The sequence below is a fragment of the Aegilops tauschii genome, chromosome 1 (genome assembly GCF_002575655.3).
Source record: "Aegilops tauschii subsp. strangulata cultivar AL8/78 chromosome 1, Aet v6.0, whole genome shotgun sequence".
Lineage (NCBI taxonomy): Eukaryota > Viridiplantae > Streptophyta > Magnoliopsida > Poales > Poaceae > Aegilops > Aegilops tauschii.
In genome coordinates, this window is record NC_053035.3 from 469,000,628 (window position 1) to 469,019,124 (window position 18,497).

The 18,497-nt window shown below is 45.1% G+C and overlaps 1 protein-coding gene across 4 annotated transcripts; it reads right to left on the bottom strand.

Annotated features, from left to right (window-relative positions):
* Window positions 1–5,883: 5,883 nt before the first annotated feature.
* Window positions 5,884–14,379, bottom strand: LOC109774369 (disease resistance protein RGA5). 4 transcript variants are annotated; one of them, XM_045229185.2, is made up of 12 exons: window positions 14,227–14,379; window positions 13,952–14,076; window positions 11,920–12,796; window positions 9,699–11,837; window positions 9,526–9,569; window positions 9,081–9,304; window positions 8,843–8,978; window positions 8,545–8,684; window positions 7,184–7,781; window positions 6,976–7,064; window positions 6,682–6,881; window positions 5,884–6,280 (listed from the first exon to the last, which is right to left on the bottom strand). In XM_045229185.2, the coding sequence occupies exons 2-9, from the start codon at window positions 14,064–14,066 to the stop codon at window positions 7,215–7,217; spliced, it is 4,242 nt and encodes a 1,413-aa protein (XP_045085120.1). In that variant the 5' UTR covers window positions 14,067–14,076; window positions 14,227–14,379; the 3' UTR covers window positions 5,884–6,280; window positions 6,682–6,881; window positions 6,976–7,064; window positions 7,184–7,214. The 4 variants fall into 4 exon arrangements, with proteins under 4 accessions (XP_045085120.1, XP_020188675.1, XP_020188669.1 ...); XM_020333086.4 differs by adding an exon at window positions 13,138–13,229 and having other exon boundaries at window positions 5,884–6,881; window positions 14,227–14,303; XM_020333084.4 differs by having other exon boundaries at window positions 6,041–6,380.
* Between the last annotated feature and the right edge of the window lie 4,118 nt (window positions 14,380–18,497).

Sequence of the window (18,497 nt, forward strand, 5' to 3'; positions counted from 1 at the left end):
CAATGTCATGGATTTCTCAGACCATACTTTCCTTCTGCATCTAAGGGTAATCTGCGTCTTCACACCAAATTGGTCGGCAAGCAGAAGTACATGACTACATGAACACAAGAGATCGCATTGTTAATATGCACTATCTTATTCTATGGTGAATTCAGGAGGGTCTTTGTACATCCCAAGGCAGGTACAAGACTCCCATATGTGTGAACCTAGTAGACTTTGTTTTTTTGGATGATACACCCTCTAGCAGAGGCTCAACATATCAAGGACATTTTCCAACAAGAAATTAATTTGAATGAGGGTTGCTGGTAAAGGATGGTGCGGATGATGAATAGATGAGGAAGCCGATTTGCACTGCTCAGAACACAAAAGGACCATAGGGCGTACTATATGCTTGAAACACCACCGTAGATAGCACATCTTTGATTTCATTGTCTGAACCCGAGTGCTCCTGTATATAATGTACACCCTCCGTTACTAAATATAAACAGTTTTGCAGTTTAAATTAAACTATAAAAATATCTTATATTTAGAAATAAGGTGTTATGAACTTTTCTCTGGAGTTATCATAAACTGGGTGACCAAAGTTAGATGTATATATGATGCATCTCTGCCAATGTAGCTTTGCTTACCATGAACTGATCTCATGCTTTCTATGGTTCAACGATTTTATGATTGGTGTCTAAATATTCCAACTTGCATGGTTTGAAAGCTTGGTTTGCTCTCGCCCTTTGCGCCATCGGCGCAACGGTTCATCTAGTGGGATGGAAGCATCATCACAATCACACTGACTGCAGCTACATGAACATAAGGATGAAAGCATCATCAGCACAGTCACATTGACTGCACAAGAAGATCAAGAACTATGGGGCTGTTTGGTTCTATGCCTTGCATTGCCACACATTTTTGCCAAAACTTGTATACAGTTAGTTCAACAAAATATGAGCTACATGTTGGCAAGCCTAAGGGAATCTTACCATATTTTTTGCGTGTATGTCATGTGGGGCCCTAGTGTGACTTGCCTAAGGTGCGGATTGAACCAAACACTTAGGCCTCCTTTGGTTTGTAGGAATTTTGTAGGAACTCTATAGGATAGGATTTGCAAAGAAAAAAATTCTTTGAAGCCCTTTGGTTTATAGGAATGGATTCCTATTCCTATGTAGGATAGGAATCAATCCTTCACATTTTGGAGGGGGAAAAACATTAGCCTAGACTCAATGGAAAAATTCCTATCCTATGCAACAAATGACATCTCTTTCTCTATAGGAATTGAGATGCATGTCATCTCACTTCCTATGATTTTTCTATTCCTATAGAAGTCCTATCCTATGAACCAAAGGAGGCCTTACCTAAGTTGGTCAAACTTGCCTAACCTTAGATGTGGCAACCTTTGGCAATATTAGTCACAAACCAAACAACCCCTATGTTCTCTGAATTTTGGAACAATATCACACAAGTCAGATGGTCACAGCTATGGCCTGCTTGATTGCTTGTATTAGAAACAACAAGTATGAGGCGTTTCGTCTGGTACGACCATGCAAAAGACAAGTTGATTGTTGCAGTACACATGGTTTCTTCAACGACAGGCAGACAGGCTTCTGTTTATGCTGAAATACAACACTTTTTTTTCTTTTCTTTTTCATCAATGCCGCAGTCAAGCATAGATCATTGAACATTTCTAGCACACGAATCTATAGAGAAGTACTTTTGATGCAACACATCTTTGTCCGTGCCTCTTGGTATTATCAACCATTTCATTCCTCCATTACACACTGAAGAAAGAAAATGTGTTCAGTTAGGGTTGAGGAGCTACCAATGCAAGCAAGCTGCACAACATAAATGGCAACACCTTCCGACCTGAACAATTTTGGAACAATACTAGACCGCTGCAGAAAGCTTTGCCACCAGGAGGTACTCGATATTCTTCTCAATCTACAGGAACATATGAGCTTCTCAATCAAACTGTAAAATCACACACCTACAGGTTTAATTCCACTTGCTCACAAGGAAGCTACTCGCAGCCTTTTCAGCTGTCAGTTCCTGCGATTTCGAGTCCTCCCATGTCCTCAACACCAAATAGCTGAGTCAATAATGAGTACACTGGCTCATATGAACCATTACTACGTAAGTATTGGACAAGCAGCAGCAAAGCAAAACTCACTTTCAAGACAAGAAAGTAGACATGCTTGTCAAACCGCAGCTGACAAGCACACTCAAACAAACACGTTTCGGTGATACATGGCAAAGAAACTATCATGGCTCAACAGAAGAGCTGCCCAGCACAAACAACAAACAAAAACAAGAGACCACGAAATCCAACTTGATACAATACTACTAGGAAGCTGAAATTCCCTGGATCAGGTATTCAAAAGCATCTTGCTACATCATAGAGACTTGGCTAGAATAAGACGTGGTAAGTTGTTTTAGATAACATATAAACACTGCTGACGACATCGATGGAATGCGACAAACTCAGTGACAACTAACATCTGCAGCAACCCTTCTTCACCTGGGGAAAACAAAAGAGCTAATCTGTTACTAACTTGATATAGGTACAGATAAAATCTAACAGTAACATCTAGGAGTATGTAACAGTGTATGACTAAGCCATGTGTATAAACTCATGATCAGCACAGCAACATAAAGAAGAACTATGTAATAACCCCACCCCACCCCCTAAACAGGAAGAGCTATATCATATTGATGGTTGTATCTCCTCGGAATATAGATGACAACAAAGTAAATCTTCCAACCTTATCACATGAATTTGTGAGGTGATGGAGTTGAATGATGCAGCTGATGCTTGTAGTGACAAAATTAGCTACTAATATATATTGCTTGCAACTTATAGATTATGAAACAGCTAAACCAAAGGAGAACTCTGGACATGCAACATTTGAATAATCTGCATATCATTTATGATCGAAAAAAGAGACACTTTTTACTTAGCATCACTACCATTTTAATTGTTTGCCTTTGTTATTAGCAGTGTGAATCCCTATAGTCGAATGGACAGTAGTTTGAAAGTACATGCGACCGACACTGGCCGCCAAAAATTTCCAAAAGTGAAAATTGTACAGTTCAAGTCTCACAAACTATATTGAGAAGATTTTTATTACCTGTTACCATTTTAGCACATTAGAACATCAAATCAGACAAACACCCTGTGTATCATGCATCATTTCAGCTCCGTCAAATCCATCAGCAATAGATGTGCCTAGAAGCAGAAGGCAGACATTTAATAAAGTTCCAACAAAAATACAAATGGATATGAGAAGACAACGGTGAGTCTATTACGTAGATGAATTGACAAATATAAGAAAAAAGATGCACCCTTTTTTACGATTTTACAACTAAGTAGGTAAGAAATAAAACCACATATGTTGCTTTTTGCAAGGAATATTCATTTAAACAATATACATGTACACAACTACCTCATAATGAAGAAATTTAGCTTATAAGAAAGGAAGACAGGACCTGGAACTGATCTCATGTAACTCATCACTCCTCATTTCAAGAATACAAAATAGAAACACGCGAAACCTCATAAAACTACTGGCCAAAGTGATCTTGGGTATTCAAATTAAGTAAACAGAGCCTGATTGGAGAAAACAAATGCGGACAAAAAAGGGGTGTTACACTAATCACTTGCATAACAAAGACACCTGCATTTAATGATAACACAAAAGAAGACCATAAGCTCGTCTATCTAGGAAATTAATAGTGAAGCATGACGACAAATATATTGAATGATAACATAAATTAGAAAATATAGCTATAAGTTTGTCTATCTAGCAAAGGCACATTAACTAAGTTTAAGTTGTTATACTTGAGAATCACAACGAAGATATTCAAACATCCATGTAGAGAACACACCAAAATTAAGTTACTCCTACAATACGAGGACTAAGGATGAAAAATCACCTGGAGGATAGAAACTCCTGAAAGAAAGATAGTGAGTATAATAACCATTTTTACAAAGTTTACTAGACTTCATGGACTTAAGTTGAACCATATGTGCACCACAGCCCACAGATAGAAGTATTCCATCACTATCCTCAAGGAATCCTAGTATACGTCTCACAACTACCCTCTTTCCTTTGAACTGTTTAGGGAGCCCAATAATTGTACGCGTGTCAATGGTCTTCCGTAGCACCCATGTGACAACACCATGGCAATTGATACTCCTCTGCCACATTTGTAAGTTAGGGTAAGATCATATGGCGAAGCCAACCTTGCCATCCGAAGCATGCAATGACTGCCAAAGCGGAAATCATTTGTGACGGGAGGCCACCTGATCATAGCTAGGCTCTGCTCATCCAAATCAAACTTAAGTATGCCAGCGCTTGTGATATCCAACAACCAGTAAAGTGCATTACCAACAAGCAGCCCAGGGATACCATAATCAAACAGATAATAGGAACCGGTTGTTGAAATGATATCATCCCATACACCAGTCTCCGAGGAGTAAACACGCACGATAAGTCGATTATCCCCTCCGAGATAGGAGATCAACACCACCTTGAAGGGGCTCGAGTGGCAGCTTTCGTGCACGTGGGCCTGGTCGATGGTAGCGCAGAGCACAGCCCCGATGAAGCGTCTTTTTTATATGAATTATGGCGGAACGTCCACGCGGCGCTGCTCACTGGTGATGGGGTCACACACGATGACCTCATCCCGGCGTTTGTCCGTGAGAAGGACGCGATCGTGGCGGCAATCTAGAAGTTCGACCGTCCCCATGTTGTGGCTGTCGATGTCGCGGAGATGCAGGTGGAAACGCCTTGGAGGGATTCGGTCGGGACGGTCCATGATGGGGGTGAAGACGATATCATCCTTGCGTCGGTGGAAGAGGCCGAGGAGGGGCGGCTTTCGGTGGTGGAGGCGGAAGCGGCGGAGGAACTTGGGGTCGGTGGCGGCGCATCGCCACTGCTTGCAGACGGCGGAGGCCCGCACGAGCGAGGAGGGCTGCGGCGGAAGACGGAGGAGGATCTCCCTCAGGAGGTCTTCGTCTTCGATTGGCGAGGCCGGGAAGATTCCGCCGCGGCGGATCGCTCCGGCGCCGTCGCCAGTGGCGTGGATCTGGCGAGGAGGGCGAGCCACTCCGGATCCCTCCTGGCTCGCGTGAACCTGGGGATGGAGGCGGGTCACTCCGACGGCCTCATCACTCGCGTGGGTTTGGGGGCGGCGGCGGCGGGCGCCGTCCTCGCTCCCTTCCATTTGGGCGGCGCCCAGACCTAGCTACACAGGGAGGGACGGGGAGCGGAGCGGAGTCACCAGTGAGTTCACCCGTGGTTGGTTGTAGACAGCAGCCGGCATTAGAACGAGGACGCAGGCAACATCTCTGAAACCTCAAGATGCAGAGAAATATTCAGAGTTGAGAAACCGGAGCAAAGGCAGAGGAAGCTAACGACAGGACAGAGCAGAGTTGAGAAAACATAGCCACCAGGAAAAAAAACTTACCAAATCGCCTCTGAATTTTCGGAGGCCGTCCGATCCGCGTGGTAATTCGAGCGAGCACACGTGTGGGGGTGTTTCTGCCGGTGCCGGCGTCGGCGCCATCCCATTCCTGGGCTCCAGTGGAGGGACGCATGGCAGCTTGATCTCTAAGTGCTGGATCTGTAGTTACAAGCTAGGGTTCCTGAATCCTGATGCTATCGAGGCTCGGGCGGGGGCGTGGTCTTAGTTTCTCGATCGCAACACACTCTAGTGCTCAAACAAAAAGAAAAGCATCTGCCATCAGCTTCTCCCTCCGTCCTCTCTTCTGTTAGGGAGGAAGATTTCCATATTTTCTTTTCTTTCAGAAGACATTCTTAGTTCAGACATAGGAAGATAGAGGCTGCCGATCTCTCCGTGCATAATACAGTAGTAGCTTCTATACAACATCCATTCTTGATACATGATTGATAACATTGATTGCTTGGTCCATTTGGAAACCAAAAAGAACAAACAAACTCTACAAATAAAACACTTGCCAACAACGTACAAATGGGTGATCCTGTAACTGTAACTGAATAAAGGATCATCGTAAATAAATTCTATGAAATTCGGACACGTCAATGTCGACCAGGACCAAATATATGACAACATACATTACTTGGTGAGCTTTGTTACGGCAGAGAGCCCACCAAACTGGGATACATGGAAACAAACTCATTTACTAGAAGCCAAAGTATAGGGAGGAGGAACTTGTTGGTAGAATTTCATCATCTTCAGGAGACGGAGGCCATATTCCATCATTAGAACTCATATACCATAGCGGTCTGTCTGGCACACCCAGCACCACCTGATGATCCAATTCCAATTCATCATTAGGTGCAAAGGGAACATAAGTCGAGCGATGAGTATCATCACAGTGCTATGAAATGCATAGAGTGCAATCTGTTCTGCATGAAAAAACAAATTCAGTCTTGCTGTCCTTCTGCAAACCAGCCCACGCGATAACCAGTGTCATGAATGAAAGACCATCAAACTAATTAAAGTAGCTTCTCCAAAGAACATCAAATTTCTAGCATCTCCTGTAAACTTCAGAAACGCAACTGCACATATCATTCAGAGAAGCAGGAACACCTGATGAATATTCAGTGTGCAGGCCATAGGTATTCTTTGCACTAGAAAAAAAAAGTGGACAGCTCTGGTATGCGGCCAGGGAAAACTTTGATGCTCACTCACGCTAGGAAGTCGTACATGTATGATTATGCAGCCAATTCTGGCATGCTTAGTTGAGAGATATCATCACAACCCAGCTCACGTACAAACGGGAGGGGAAAAAACTCCAACCACTTGCTTCAGTTATCTTTGCTCTAGAGATTGCGTGGAAAAGGAGGATGAGTCCTCCATCTCACGGCACATGGTTGTGCATTTGTCTGACGCAAAACGCAGTTTCCCTACGGAAAAAGAAGAGAATAGGACATCAGTGGAATTGTAAGAAAATTGCAGTAACAATGTAAGTACTCTTCAGTGGGGTTATAGGACCATTACTTGAAGGTGGCAAGTGGTGATCCCGCGGTCATGAAGTAGTCAAAAAGATCAATGTTCAGGTTGTCGTACATGGTCAGGAACGGATGAGCCTGGTGTCAGAGGCAACAGATAGAAGAAATGGGTAAAGATCAGTGAGCTTGCTGTGTCTGTGTCAAATGACGCTTTCAGAAGAACATACACGTTATGAAGCAGACAGAAAATTCCTTACTGATATCGCGCGGATCAGATTCCAGGCGCATCTAGCGCCCAGTTAGTGCCTGGTTCCAAATGTCTGCGTGTGTTCCGTACTCGTCTGGCTCTTCCAACATGTCCATGTCATTTGTTGGCTGTTGTTTGTAGTACTCGTCTGGCTCTTTTTCGATCATCTTAGTTTTGCCTTTCTCATTTACTGCCCCGTCCATCGTCTTAGTTTTCCCTTTCTCATTTACTGCCCCATCCACAAGATGTTTGGATACTTTAACGTGCTCTTCCTCCCCAATTCCACCAGTTTTGCTACCAATAAAGCACCGTAAGAAATTAGTTTTCTTTGACTGCTGCTTGCCGGTGCTGTCATCGTTGAGCAGCGGCTCAAGGGCTTTCACGACGTTGCGCATGTGAGGCTGGTACTTGCGCTTGCTCTGCAAGCACCGGCGCGCGACCTTCACAGTGCTCCACGCTGCCGACCGCGAGTATTGCCTCTCCATTCTCGGGTCCAACAGTTGTAGCAGCACCACACCAAAGTTGTACACGTCGCTCTTTATTCTGGCTGGCACCGTGGAGTCATCCTTATTCCCCATCCCAAAGCCCCACAGCTTCGCTGTGTAATCCTAAAAGTTATATCACAAAGCACAAGGTTAAAATAATAATTACACTAAACTCCACCAACCAGGTTAAAACATGAGGAAACCGGACCAGGGCCGGCTTGCGATCTTACCAACCTGCTCTACCTCTCCCTAATTAGTCTAACCTTAATGTATTTTGTATGGTACATTTGACTACATGATGTTTTTCTGAGGTAATCAGAAACACCATTCTCCATAGATTGTTACTGGTAAAAAAAATCAGACAGATTTAAATATAAACGTTTGGCAACAGATTAAATAAGCTGGGTATGGTTTCAGTAAGTTAAACGAAGCGAGTGGTATCATAGCGCTAAGCCGTTTCTTTTTTCTTTTTGAACAACAGCTAGCCGTTTCTTACTCTCTTTGAAATCTATGTGGTCGTGGGATTGAAATCTGTCAGCATGTTTAATTTCGGAGTAGAAATGAAAAATGAGCTGCAATTGATTCAAACCCAGATCGTTCTGGGTGGAAGCATGGACCCTACATTTTAGGATAGAATAACCTTAACATGATGAGTGATCGCATAAATTAAAATTGATTGTGATGTGCAGTCTTCCTGGTTTTTATCATAGTTTTAGATAGCCGGCTATAGCCTTTTCAGCAGGTGCCGCTAAATGGTCGTCTTCACAAATAGCCCGCTATAACTGATTTGGAGGCCCGCCGCTATTTTTCATAGCCCGCTATTTAAATCATTGGTTTTTATGGTAAAACACAGGGATATACTATGACCAAGTGATGTGAAACTTACCGAGTCAAGCAGAATGCTAGAAGCCGTGAAACCACTGTAGTACATCATCTGCTCGCCTGACTCGTGTAGAAAAGCCAGCCCCTTGGCCGCTCCGACAGCGATCTTGAGCCGTGTTAGCCATGCTAACGACCCAATGAGATCTGCAGCCATACAGTTGTGCATATATGCACATCTGTTAGTAAATTAACACTGCATGAATGTTACCCCCTCCGTCCCGTAATGTAAAACGATTTTGCAAGCTAAATTATGGGGCGGTGGAGTATTAATCAGTTCAATCCAAGTCACCATGCATGCTTACTGGTCTCCAAGAAGTGATGCTTGAGGTCGCCCCTGGGCATGTACTCGTGGACGAGTATACTGCACTCTTGGTTGCAGTAGCCCAGCAACTTCACTAGATGAGGATGGTGCATCATCTCAAGATACTTCAAGTCTGACTGATCGATCACAAATGAAATTAATTAATCAATGAGTTGTTGTGATTGGTGATTTAAATCTCCAGCTGAAGGCAGGATTTGGCAGGGACACTAAGAGCTTACGGGCAAGCTGAAGTTGAATTTTGTGATGATGACCATGACAGTGCCCTCAAGGGCGCCCTTGTAGATGTTAGGGTGGAGTTCTTCCGGGTTGAGAAGGTTTTCCTTCGAGAAGTTGCTGGTGGCGGACCTGAGCACGTCCAAGGTGAACTCATGCAGGCCCACCTTGTTTACATCCAGCTGGATGGATTGACTCCTGTCGCCTTCTCCCCCTCGAGCCTCTTTCTCTGACAAGTGGACAGTTGGAGAGAATTGTTAGTTTGTGACAAGTGGACAGTTGGAGAGAATTTTGGGACAAGCTGCTTAGTGTTTTCCAAAAAGAAAAAAGAAAAAACTGCTTAGTGTTTTTTGTCTTCAAGAGCCTCTAAATTTCCCCAATTGGTCAAAGTAACTTTGTTAACTTGATGGCAAAACGTCTCTATTAGCACCAGTGTATGCGAAAATGTACCTGGATCATGCAGACGCGAAGAGGACTCCGGTGGCCTTGAAATCCTGATCGATTACAACAACCATTTAACTAGCTTCGTTAGAACATGAGGAAATAGTCAGGTTAACTGAAGAATCAATGTTGAAGTGGAGGCGTACATATTTCCTTGTTTTTAGAATGAACATTGGAAGTACCTTTTCTCTGCTGGTCTCTCCAGTTTCTTGTCGTATTCAACTGGTTCTTCCTCCGCAATCTTATCCGGTTGGTGTTTGTAATATTCAACTGGTTCATGCTGCTGAATCTCATCTGGTTGTTGTTTGTAGTATTCATCTGGTTCCTCCTCCACAACCCCATCCAGTTGATGTTTCCGTTTTGTGTTTTTCTCTCCACAAGAACTAAAATCCACTGGTTGCATGCTGATTGTAGGATTGCTCGGATGATTACTAACAAAGGTCCTCAAAGCATACTCTATATCAGCAGCTGCACACCCAAATTTTACGGAGACCTCTTTAAGGCTTGGCATATGATTGATTGTAATATTGGCAGTACCATGTTGACGTCGGTCCAGTCGGGACTTGGCATTGAAAACTAGCTTGAGCTTCAAGAGATTAGGCATTGCATCCTCCTCAAATTTTAGCCAAGCTATACCAGTCATGAACGTCATCCTGAAGTACTTGAGAACTGAGAACCCTGCCACGTTAAAGATGATCTTGCCAACGGGGGCCGTCTCTACGCCCAGCGACAGAGACGTGAGGGAAGGCAATCCTCCGAGAATACCAACACAAATCATCTTAAGTTCCTTCACAGCAATCTTCAAAATGCTCAGGTTCTTGTGTTTCTCAACCCACGGAGGTATTTGTGAGAATATGCAGCCTCTGTGCCGCGAGAATTCAAATCTCTGGAGGAGTGGGGGAGGTACCATGTCATCCCATGAAATGGATGCATCTGAAGCGCCATCAATAACCTTGTCTGAGGAGTCACAAGCAACTACTATAGTTTTCAGGTTTTCATGTCCGCTCATAAAATACCTCAGAATTAACATATTTTTTTCCTGAGAGGAAGACTGCCCAGAAGAAAAGGTAACACGAAGATCCTGCAGGTGTTTCATCCTGTTAACTTCCAATATCTCGTCAATCCAATTCTGCAGATTTCTCTCATGATGGAGACTGAGATACAAGTGCAACAAGTATGGGAGACAGACACCGATTCTAAGTTTAAGGAGTACTGCATCCATAATATCCAGTGTCTCCAAACAATGCAGCCCTCCCATATAGTCTGGCAATTTTACACAGAGATTAGAAGCAATCTTCAAATATCTCAATTGAGACAGTTCTGAAATCACACTGAGGTCTACAGGGTTGTCGTCATGACCGAGTTCTTTGGAGCCACCATAACCAGATATGTGAAGGTTTAGAACACGAAGAAACTTGAATTCTTTAGTACTAGGCATAGACTCAAATAATCCAAAAAAAGTGAGTGACCGAACTTGCGACTCTGTGATGCTTCTTGTTGGTGTCTTGGTATATCTTGCATTGCCAAAGAGAAGAGTGAGTCGACGGGCGTTGTGATAAAGATCTGCGTTATCTTCATTGTAGTCTATTGCAACAACGAAATTCTCTTCTGCGGACTTCTGTGTGATAATATCATGCACAACATCATGAACTGCACATGACAACACCTCATTGTTGAAGTTGATACGTATAGGTTGGATGAATCTTCTACTGATAAGTTGATTGAGATAGCTCTCTGCAAGTTTCTCCACATCTTGCCCTTCTGTTGTATCGATGAAGCCTTCAGCCATCCATTGCTTCACCAAATCATCCTTGTAGAATGTGTAGCCCTCTTGATACATACTAAGATAAAGCAAACATGTCTTCAAGCATTGAGGAAGATTGTGGAAGCTGAGATTCAGTGCTTGTCTGGTTCTTTCTGAGGTAGGATTCGCCGAGAAAAGAGAGCTCAATGACTGATGGATGTATGTCAATAGATCAATTGTCAGGGCAGGCTGGCTTGCTAAAAGACTAGCTATGCTGACTGTTGCAAGTGGCAAACCACCACATATTTCAACAATTTCATTTAAAATCTCTTTGAACTGTTCAGGGCAATCACTTTCAAAGCCAAACAGTCTGTTAAAGAATAGCTTTCTTGAGTGATGATCATCTAGGGGTTTCATCTCAAAAACAAGCTCTGACTGATAACGGCAACATCTGAAAGCAACATCTTCTATCTGTGTAGTGGTTATTATTCTGCTGCCATGACTACCCTTCGGAAGGGCACGATTGATAATATCCCATACTGATGCAGACCACAGATCATCAATAATAATGAAATACCTGCATACCATTGATTAAATCATATTAGGCTTTAGGGCACAGGGGATTTAGTATATTTTTATATGAAGAAAAACAGTAGTACCTTTTGTCTTGGAGATAATTTTTTATCATATTAATGAGATCAACCTCCTTAAAATACTGTGGTGGGCACTGCTGCCGCTTCAATTGCAAGAGCATGTCCCAGAAAATTTTCTTCATATCAGGGTTTTTGGACACTCGAATGAAAGCTCGGCAATCAAATTGCAACCCAATCCTGTTGTACAACACTCTAGCAAATGTAGTTTTACCAAGACAAGCAGATCCCAGAACAGATACCACCTTGAGCTGCTGCTGATCGGCGCCATCGTTAGTCAGTGAGTTAATAAACTCATTCATGCGGTCATTGATTACTATGTCAGATGTTACTTCATACGGTGTTGGCGTTGGAAGCATATGGCCAACAGGCACAAGTGTATGCCTCAAGGTGCTAAAAAAAATTAGACCATACATCCTGTGTCGTTTCATCGCGTCGCCAACATATGTCCTGAATTCTGATACTGATCCCACAATCTGCTCATCCCACGTAAGCTTCTTGGGTGCCCTGACATGACTTAGCCATTTGTGGTGGGATCTGGTGATCTTGATGTTATCGGCAATGAAGGAGGGGTCTGCAGCCTGCACGTATAGGCTGTCGATGTAATCCTCCATGTTGTAAGACAGATCGCGCACCTCATTCATCCAGCACCTGGCCGTCTGGGGAGGGTCCTCCAGTTGTGACAGTGCATCAAGGCAGGTGCTTATCTCTTCAATATCTTCTTTGAGGAGCTGCATCTTAAGCTTGACACTCTCGGAGGAGCATCCCGGAGGAGGCGCTAGCAGCAGCATGTCCAGCTTCCAGACAAGGGTTCTCATGGCGCCAAGTGAAGCACTGATCGGGGGGCCCGTCTCCCCGACTCTGCATCTACCTCGGAATGAAACATCTGAACACACATAAACAACAATGCATTTAGTTAGCAAATATCGATGTGTGCACTTATACCCCATATAGAAATGCACCCCTTAACCGTGTGAAAAAGCTAAATTCTGCAGAAAAACATTAAGACCGATGTTGGTCATGGAAATAAAACCATAATGTAATTCAGGTGCCAAGGAAATCACTAGAGTCGAGTCAAGGAACTGATTCTAGCAAGTTGTTGACCACACAAAGGCTCTCCTCCGTTGTTGGGCGCTTCCCGGCGCGCCACGCGCGTCTGAGATGCGGCGAGACGGCTCGCAGCTCGAGCAACAGAATGGGAATTGGAGGGGACAAAGGTGATGGTACCACGTGCACGGTGGCTGAGGCGTCCGTGTCGGACGATGTTGCAGGGAGGATGCGGGAGAGCCCGCCTGCTTCTTCTCGTGCCCGTCCTCGACCTGTAGGGAGGTAGAACAGCATGAGAAGGATTTGGGATTTGGAATGGTGGACCTCATGAAATTGTCGTGCTCGAACATTCAGGGGTTCGGCCTGCATTAGTTAATTGGGTACATTCGCAAGGAGGACTTGGATATTGAGGATTTTGCAGGACACGATTAGATAGGACTTCTCCCTTTAGGAGCTTCAGGGGCTGACTCACCACTCGTTTGCGTGGCAATGGCTTCCAGTGACTGGTCACTCTTGTGGCATTAGTCTTGGTGTGAAGGAGGACACCTTCATAGTTGATGATATGGATCATGGAGAAATTTTCCTCATTTCTCTGACAACAGACGTTTGAAACTTAGTTGGGAGGTGATAATCATCTATGACCTGGCTCACCATGGGCGGTCTTCGGCTTTCTTGGTAGTGCTGAAGGCCAGATGAGGAGACAGGAAGAGCGGCAGAGCAACGCGGGGCATTTTTTTTTTTACTTACTTACTTATCAAGTGACACCCTATTGGGTACCGATTATTGAGAATGTGCCGGACCATTTCATGTCAAACGTCATAACAACAACCTAATCATTTCATATGGTCCAACCAAACACAAAATGAAAATGAAGCAAGCTTAACCACGGCTCATCGTTCTAACCAAACAGGAAAGTAGGGACATCGCACCTCATTCTTCCCAATTTCGAACGAGAATTAACTAATTATGCGAAGTGAGAGGGGGAGGGGCTAACCTCTGGTTTGAGGGGTTGTATCGGAGAGGACGCCCCTGTGCATCTCCGGAGATTCTTGGTCTTCCCCCTCATCTACTATCCCCGCCGCCTCCTTGGACTCACGCCGGTGCTCCATCAGTCAGAACCTGCAGACTGCATGTCAGGCCATGTCGAGCTAGGAAAGAAGAGAGACCCCATGCATGGCCATGGTCTGCATCTGCCTCCAAGCGTAGCATCAATCAAAACGGACAAAAGATTGAGGAAGATTAATTAACGATCCATCCAACACCACCTACCAAAAGGCTCAGGCCGGGCGAGATTCCGTCTGCACAATCTCTTCTTTTCTTGCTCTATACAGTGGACAAGTTGCATCAGATCTGGGCTTTGAATAATTTGATTGATGCCGTCCCAAGTCGCGATGCATAATGGCAACATATGCACAAAAGGGCTCCAACTTCACCAACGTTACTAATAACTCCTCGGCCTTTTCGTATGGCTAACGATTCACACCAACCGATCGGTCGCCCGGCAGACGACGCGAGCCAGTTGGACCGCACTTCTCTGGCCTTACCAAAGCCACTCACATACGCAACCTTTTTTATCGTCCACACCAGCCCATAATGAGAGTAACTTCAGCAGTAATATAAAATCCAACTCAATAAATTTACTTATGTGATAATAATTTAATAAGAAGAGAGATGATTTGATTAACATAGCTAGTTACTCATCCTATAACTTAACATCACACATATCAAAACAAGATGAGTTTACACACTAATAAATTAAATGTTGCATGACACGACACGTATGTTACTCCCACTATGAACATAGTAATATGGACTAGTAACATATACATATTACTAGTTTAAATTGCTTTCAACTATGATTAGTCTCAACATACCTGGCCGCTCATCATGCCACTACTTCTTAATTTTTGCGTGAGCTGTACTTATTTTAACTTTTGCGGTGCATCTGGATTCATTGCTCGATGCTGATGATATTCGCTTTCTGTTCAAACAATCGACAATAATTATTATATTTATTATATCAAGAAGCACCTATTGACATGTTACTTTTGTCTTTTTTGACTTTTCTGTATCCTTGAGGCTATGCGGTAGTACTACATTATTGTGGTGTCTTAGTCCTCCGGGTGTTTGCATGTCTACAACACTAGTCATAGCGGAAAGAAAATAACTTAAACTTAGGGTTTTTTTCGGGAAAACTTCTAATTTATTCATCTTCAATCAGGGCAGTACAACCAACACTAGAAATAATAACATCAAAATCCGTGGACCACCTAGCGACGACTACAAGCACTGAAGCGAGACAAAAGAGCGCCGCTGTCATCGCCCCTCGATCGCCGGAGTCGGGCACAACTTGTTGTAGTAAACAGTCGGGAAGTCATCGTGCTAAGACCCCATAGGACCAGCGCACCAAAACAACAACCGCCGTCGATGAAGAATAACGTAGATTGGAAGGATCCAATCCAAAGACAAATGAACGTATACGAACAATGATGAGATCCGAGCAAATCCACCAAAGATAGGTCCACCGGAGACACACCTACACACGCCCACCAACGATGCTAGACACACCGCCAGAACAGGGGCTAGACGGGAGACCTTTATTCCATCTTCAGGGAGCTGCCGCTGTCGTTGTCGAAACCGGCAGACCTCGGGGTAGGGGGTCCCGAGCTGTGGATCTGGGATCGATGGGGAACAAGGGATGACGAACACAATGTTTACCCAGGTTCGGGCCCTCTCGAAGAGGTAATACCCTACGTCCTGCTTGATTATATTTGATGTATGGTGTAGTTTGCAGAGTAGATCTACCTCGAGATCAGCATGAGCTAAACCCTAAGGAGATGAGATGAATGTAGCTCTAGCCCTAAAGACTAAAAACCCTCGGTTTATATAGACACCGGTATGGTTGGGGTTACCGAAGATAGATTACAATAAGGAATTTAAAGAGATCCTGCGCCTCCTTGACTTGGAGGGTATACCACGGCTTTGTAGATCTCCTGTCATTATACGGTTCCACCAGTCCGGCCCACGCACAATGGGCCGTCTCCCTGAGGACCCCTTAGTCCATGACTCCCTCAGTAGCCCCCGAACTTGCCTCCAACGCCGGGGATTATTCTCTGGAATCTTCAGATCGTCGGCTTGCGAGACGAGTTCCTCTATTCCTCTATTCGGCTGGGAGCCAGGTTACTTTCGCCGAATCCTATCCGGAACCCGGACTAATGTGCTTCAGGCCCGGACAGTTTTAGGACTCCGGGCTCCAAAGACATCTCGAGGCCAAGGTGGGTCCATCAGAGTTTTAATGCCGTTCCTTGGAGCAAGAGCTTCACACACTTTTTCAGAGGGTGTGCAGCCCATTACCGTCTTTCCACGAACTTATCCTTTCGGCTTCATGCTGAGACGCTTATTTATAGATCCAAAAGTGTTGGGAATAGTTACCTCCTCCCTTTCGCAAAAAAAATACCGAAAAAATTCTCCCAACGCCATGGCTGACCTTCTAGGTTCATCCTCGTGCCCCACGGCTCAGTCCCAGGTGATTGGTCGAGCTTCTTAGTTTTGCACCTCCATCTGAGGCGCTTGCAGACGCAATGCTTCCTCCCTCCGGCTGATCTGGTCTCTGTCTGCGCCGGACTCATTTCCGTTGATGCTTGCGCCCTTGCTGAGAACTCTCTCGCCCCAAGTAAGGAGGAGAGGGTATATCTTGTTGAGGGAGTCCTGGACTAAGGGGTCCTCGGGCATCCGGCCTGTTATCCATGGGCCGGACTGATGGGCTGTGAAGACATGAAGGCTGAAGACTGTACCCGTGTCCGGATTGGACTCTCCTTGGCGTGGAAGGCAAGCTTGGCGATCAACTATGAAGATTCCTTCTTATGTAACCGACTCTATGTAACCCTAGATCCCTCCGATGTCTATATAAACCGGAGGGCATAGTCCGGATGGCGGACAGATACACATTACCATAGTCATACAGGCTAGAGTTTTAGGGTTTAGCCATAACGATCTCGTGGTAGATCAACTCTTGTAATACTCATATTCATCAAGATCAATCAAGCAGGAAGTAGGGTATTACCTCCATAGAGAGGGCCCGAACCTGGGTAAACATCGTGTCCCCTGTCTCCTGTTACCATCGATCCTAGACGCACAGTTCGGGACCCCCTACCCGAGATCCGCCGGTTTTGACACCAACATTAGTGCTTTCATTGATAGTTCCACTGTGCCGTCTACGAAAGGTTTGATGGCCCCTTCAATCGTCAATAGTGACACTGTCCAAGGAGAAACCTTCCTCCCCGGACAGATCTTCGTATTCGGCGGGCCAACTCGCTTGGCCATCTGGAGCAGGTCGATAGCTACGCCTCTGGCCACCAGGTCAGATTCGGAAGCTTGAACTACGTCGCGGATATCCGTGGAGACTTGATCTTCAACGGATTCAAGACCATGGCGATCGCTCCCCCTCGCTCCGATGGACATGACTTAAATCTGTCATCGGACCATATGCAGGAGATGGTTCCTATAACTGCTACGGCCTTGGACCCAGAGCAGATCGCACCATCCGAAACCACATAATCCTCGGCGTCGGAGCAGCACACGGACCTAGCACCATGCAATGTTTGCGCCAACGGAATTCCGGACTCGCTTCCGGCTATAAGTTTCGAACTACGCACGTCCGCAGGCATAGAGCTGGATCGGTTATCGATCTTCGAGTTCAGCGCTGCAGATATCTTCCAATACTCGCCCTTAGGCAAGGTTCTAAATTCATTAAAAAGTATGTCCCTGGCGGAGGACTCACAGCCGAACTATGTCCGGTTCGAGCCAGAAGCTAACAATGGGGAACTTCGCTTCCCACCCGCCACCCACTTCGTAGCCACTGTCGAGGACTCAACCGACATGCTTGATTATGGCTCCGAAGACTTCGACGGTATAAATGACGATGCCGACAAGGAGCAAGGCCAAGACCCGCCATTCATGGGACGTGGGACGACCACCTCTTCGTATGACGTGTACATGGTTGATACACGTAAAAATGCTAGCGATGATGACAAAGAAGATCCAGTCGAGAATAAACCTCCTGAGACACAGTCTAAGTACCGGCGCCCAGAACGCCGCTCTCGGTCACATCGTAGAAACGCTGGCACCATAGAAAATAGTACTCCAGACGACGCCAAAAACAATGAAGACCCTGTGGGAACAAGATCCGATCAGGAGGAACAAGAAAACGGGCAAGCCAGCCCCGATGAACAGGCCCTACCCAGCGACAATTCGGATGATGACAACTACCTTCCGCTCTCCGAAGATGAGGTAAGCCTCGGCGATGACGACTTCATCGTACCCGAAGAACCCCTCGAGCAGGAGCACTTGAAGCGCAGGCTAATAGCCACCGCAAGGAGCCTGAAAAAGAAGCAGCAGCAGCTTCAAGCTGACCAAGACCTACTCAACGATAGATGGACCGAAGTCCTGGCCGCCGAATAATATGGCCTTAGTGGCCCAGCCAAGAGCTACTCGAAGTATAGATTGCTACCTTAGTTCGATGACGAGGCGTTGGAGCCCAT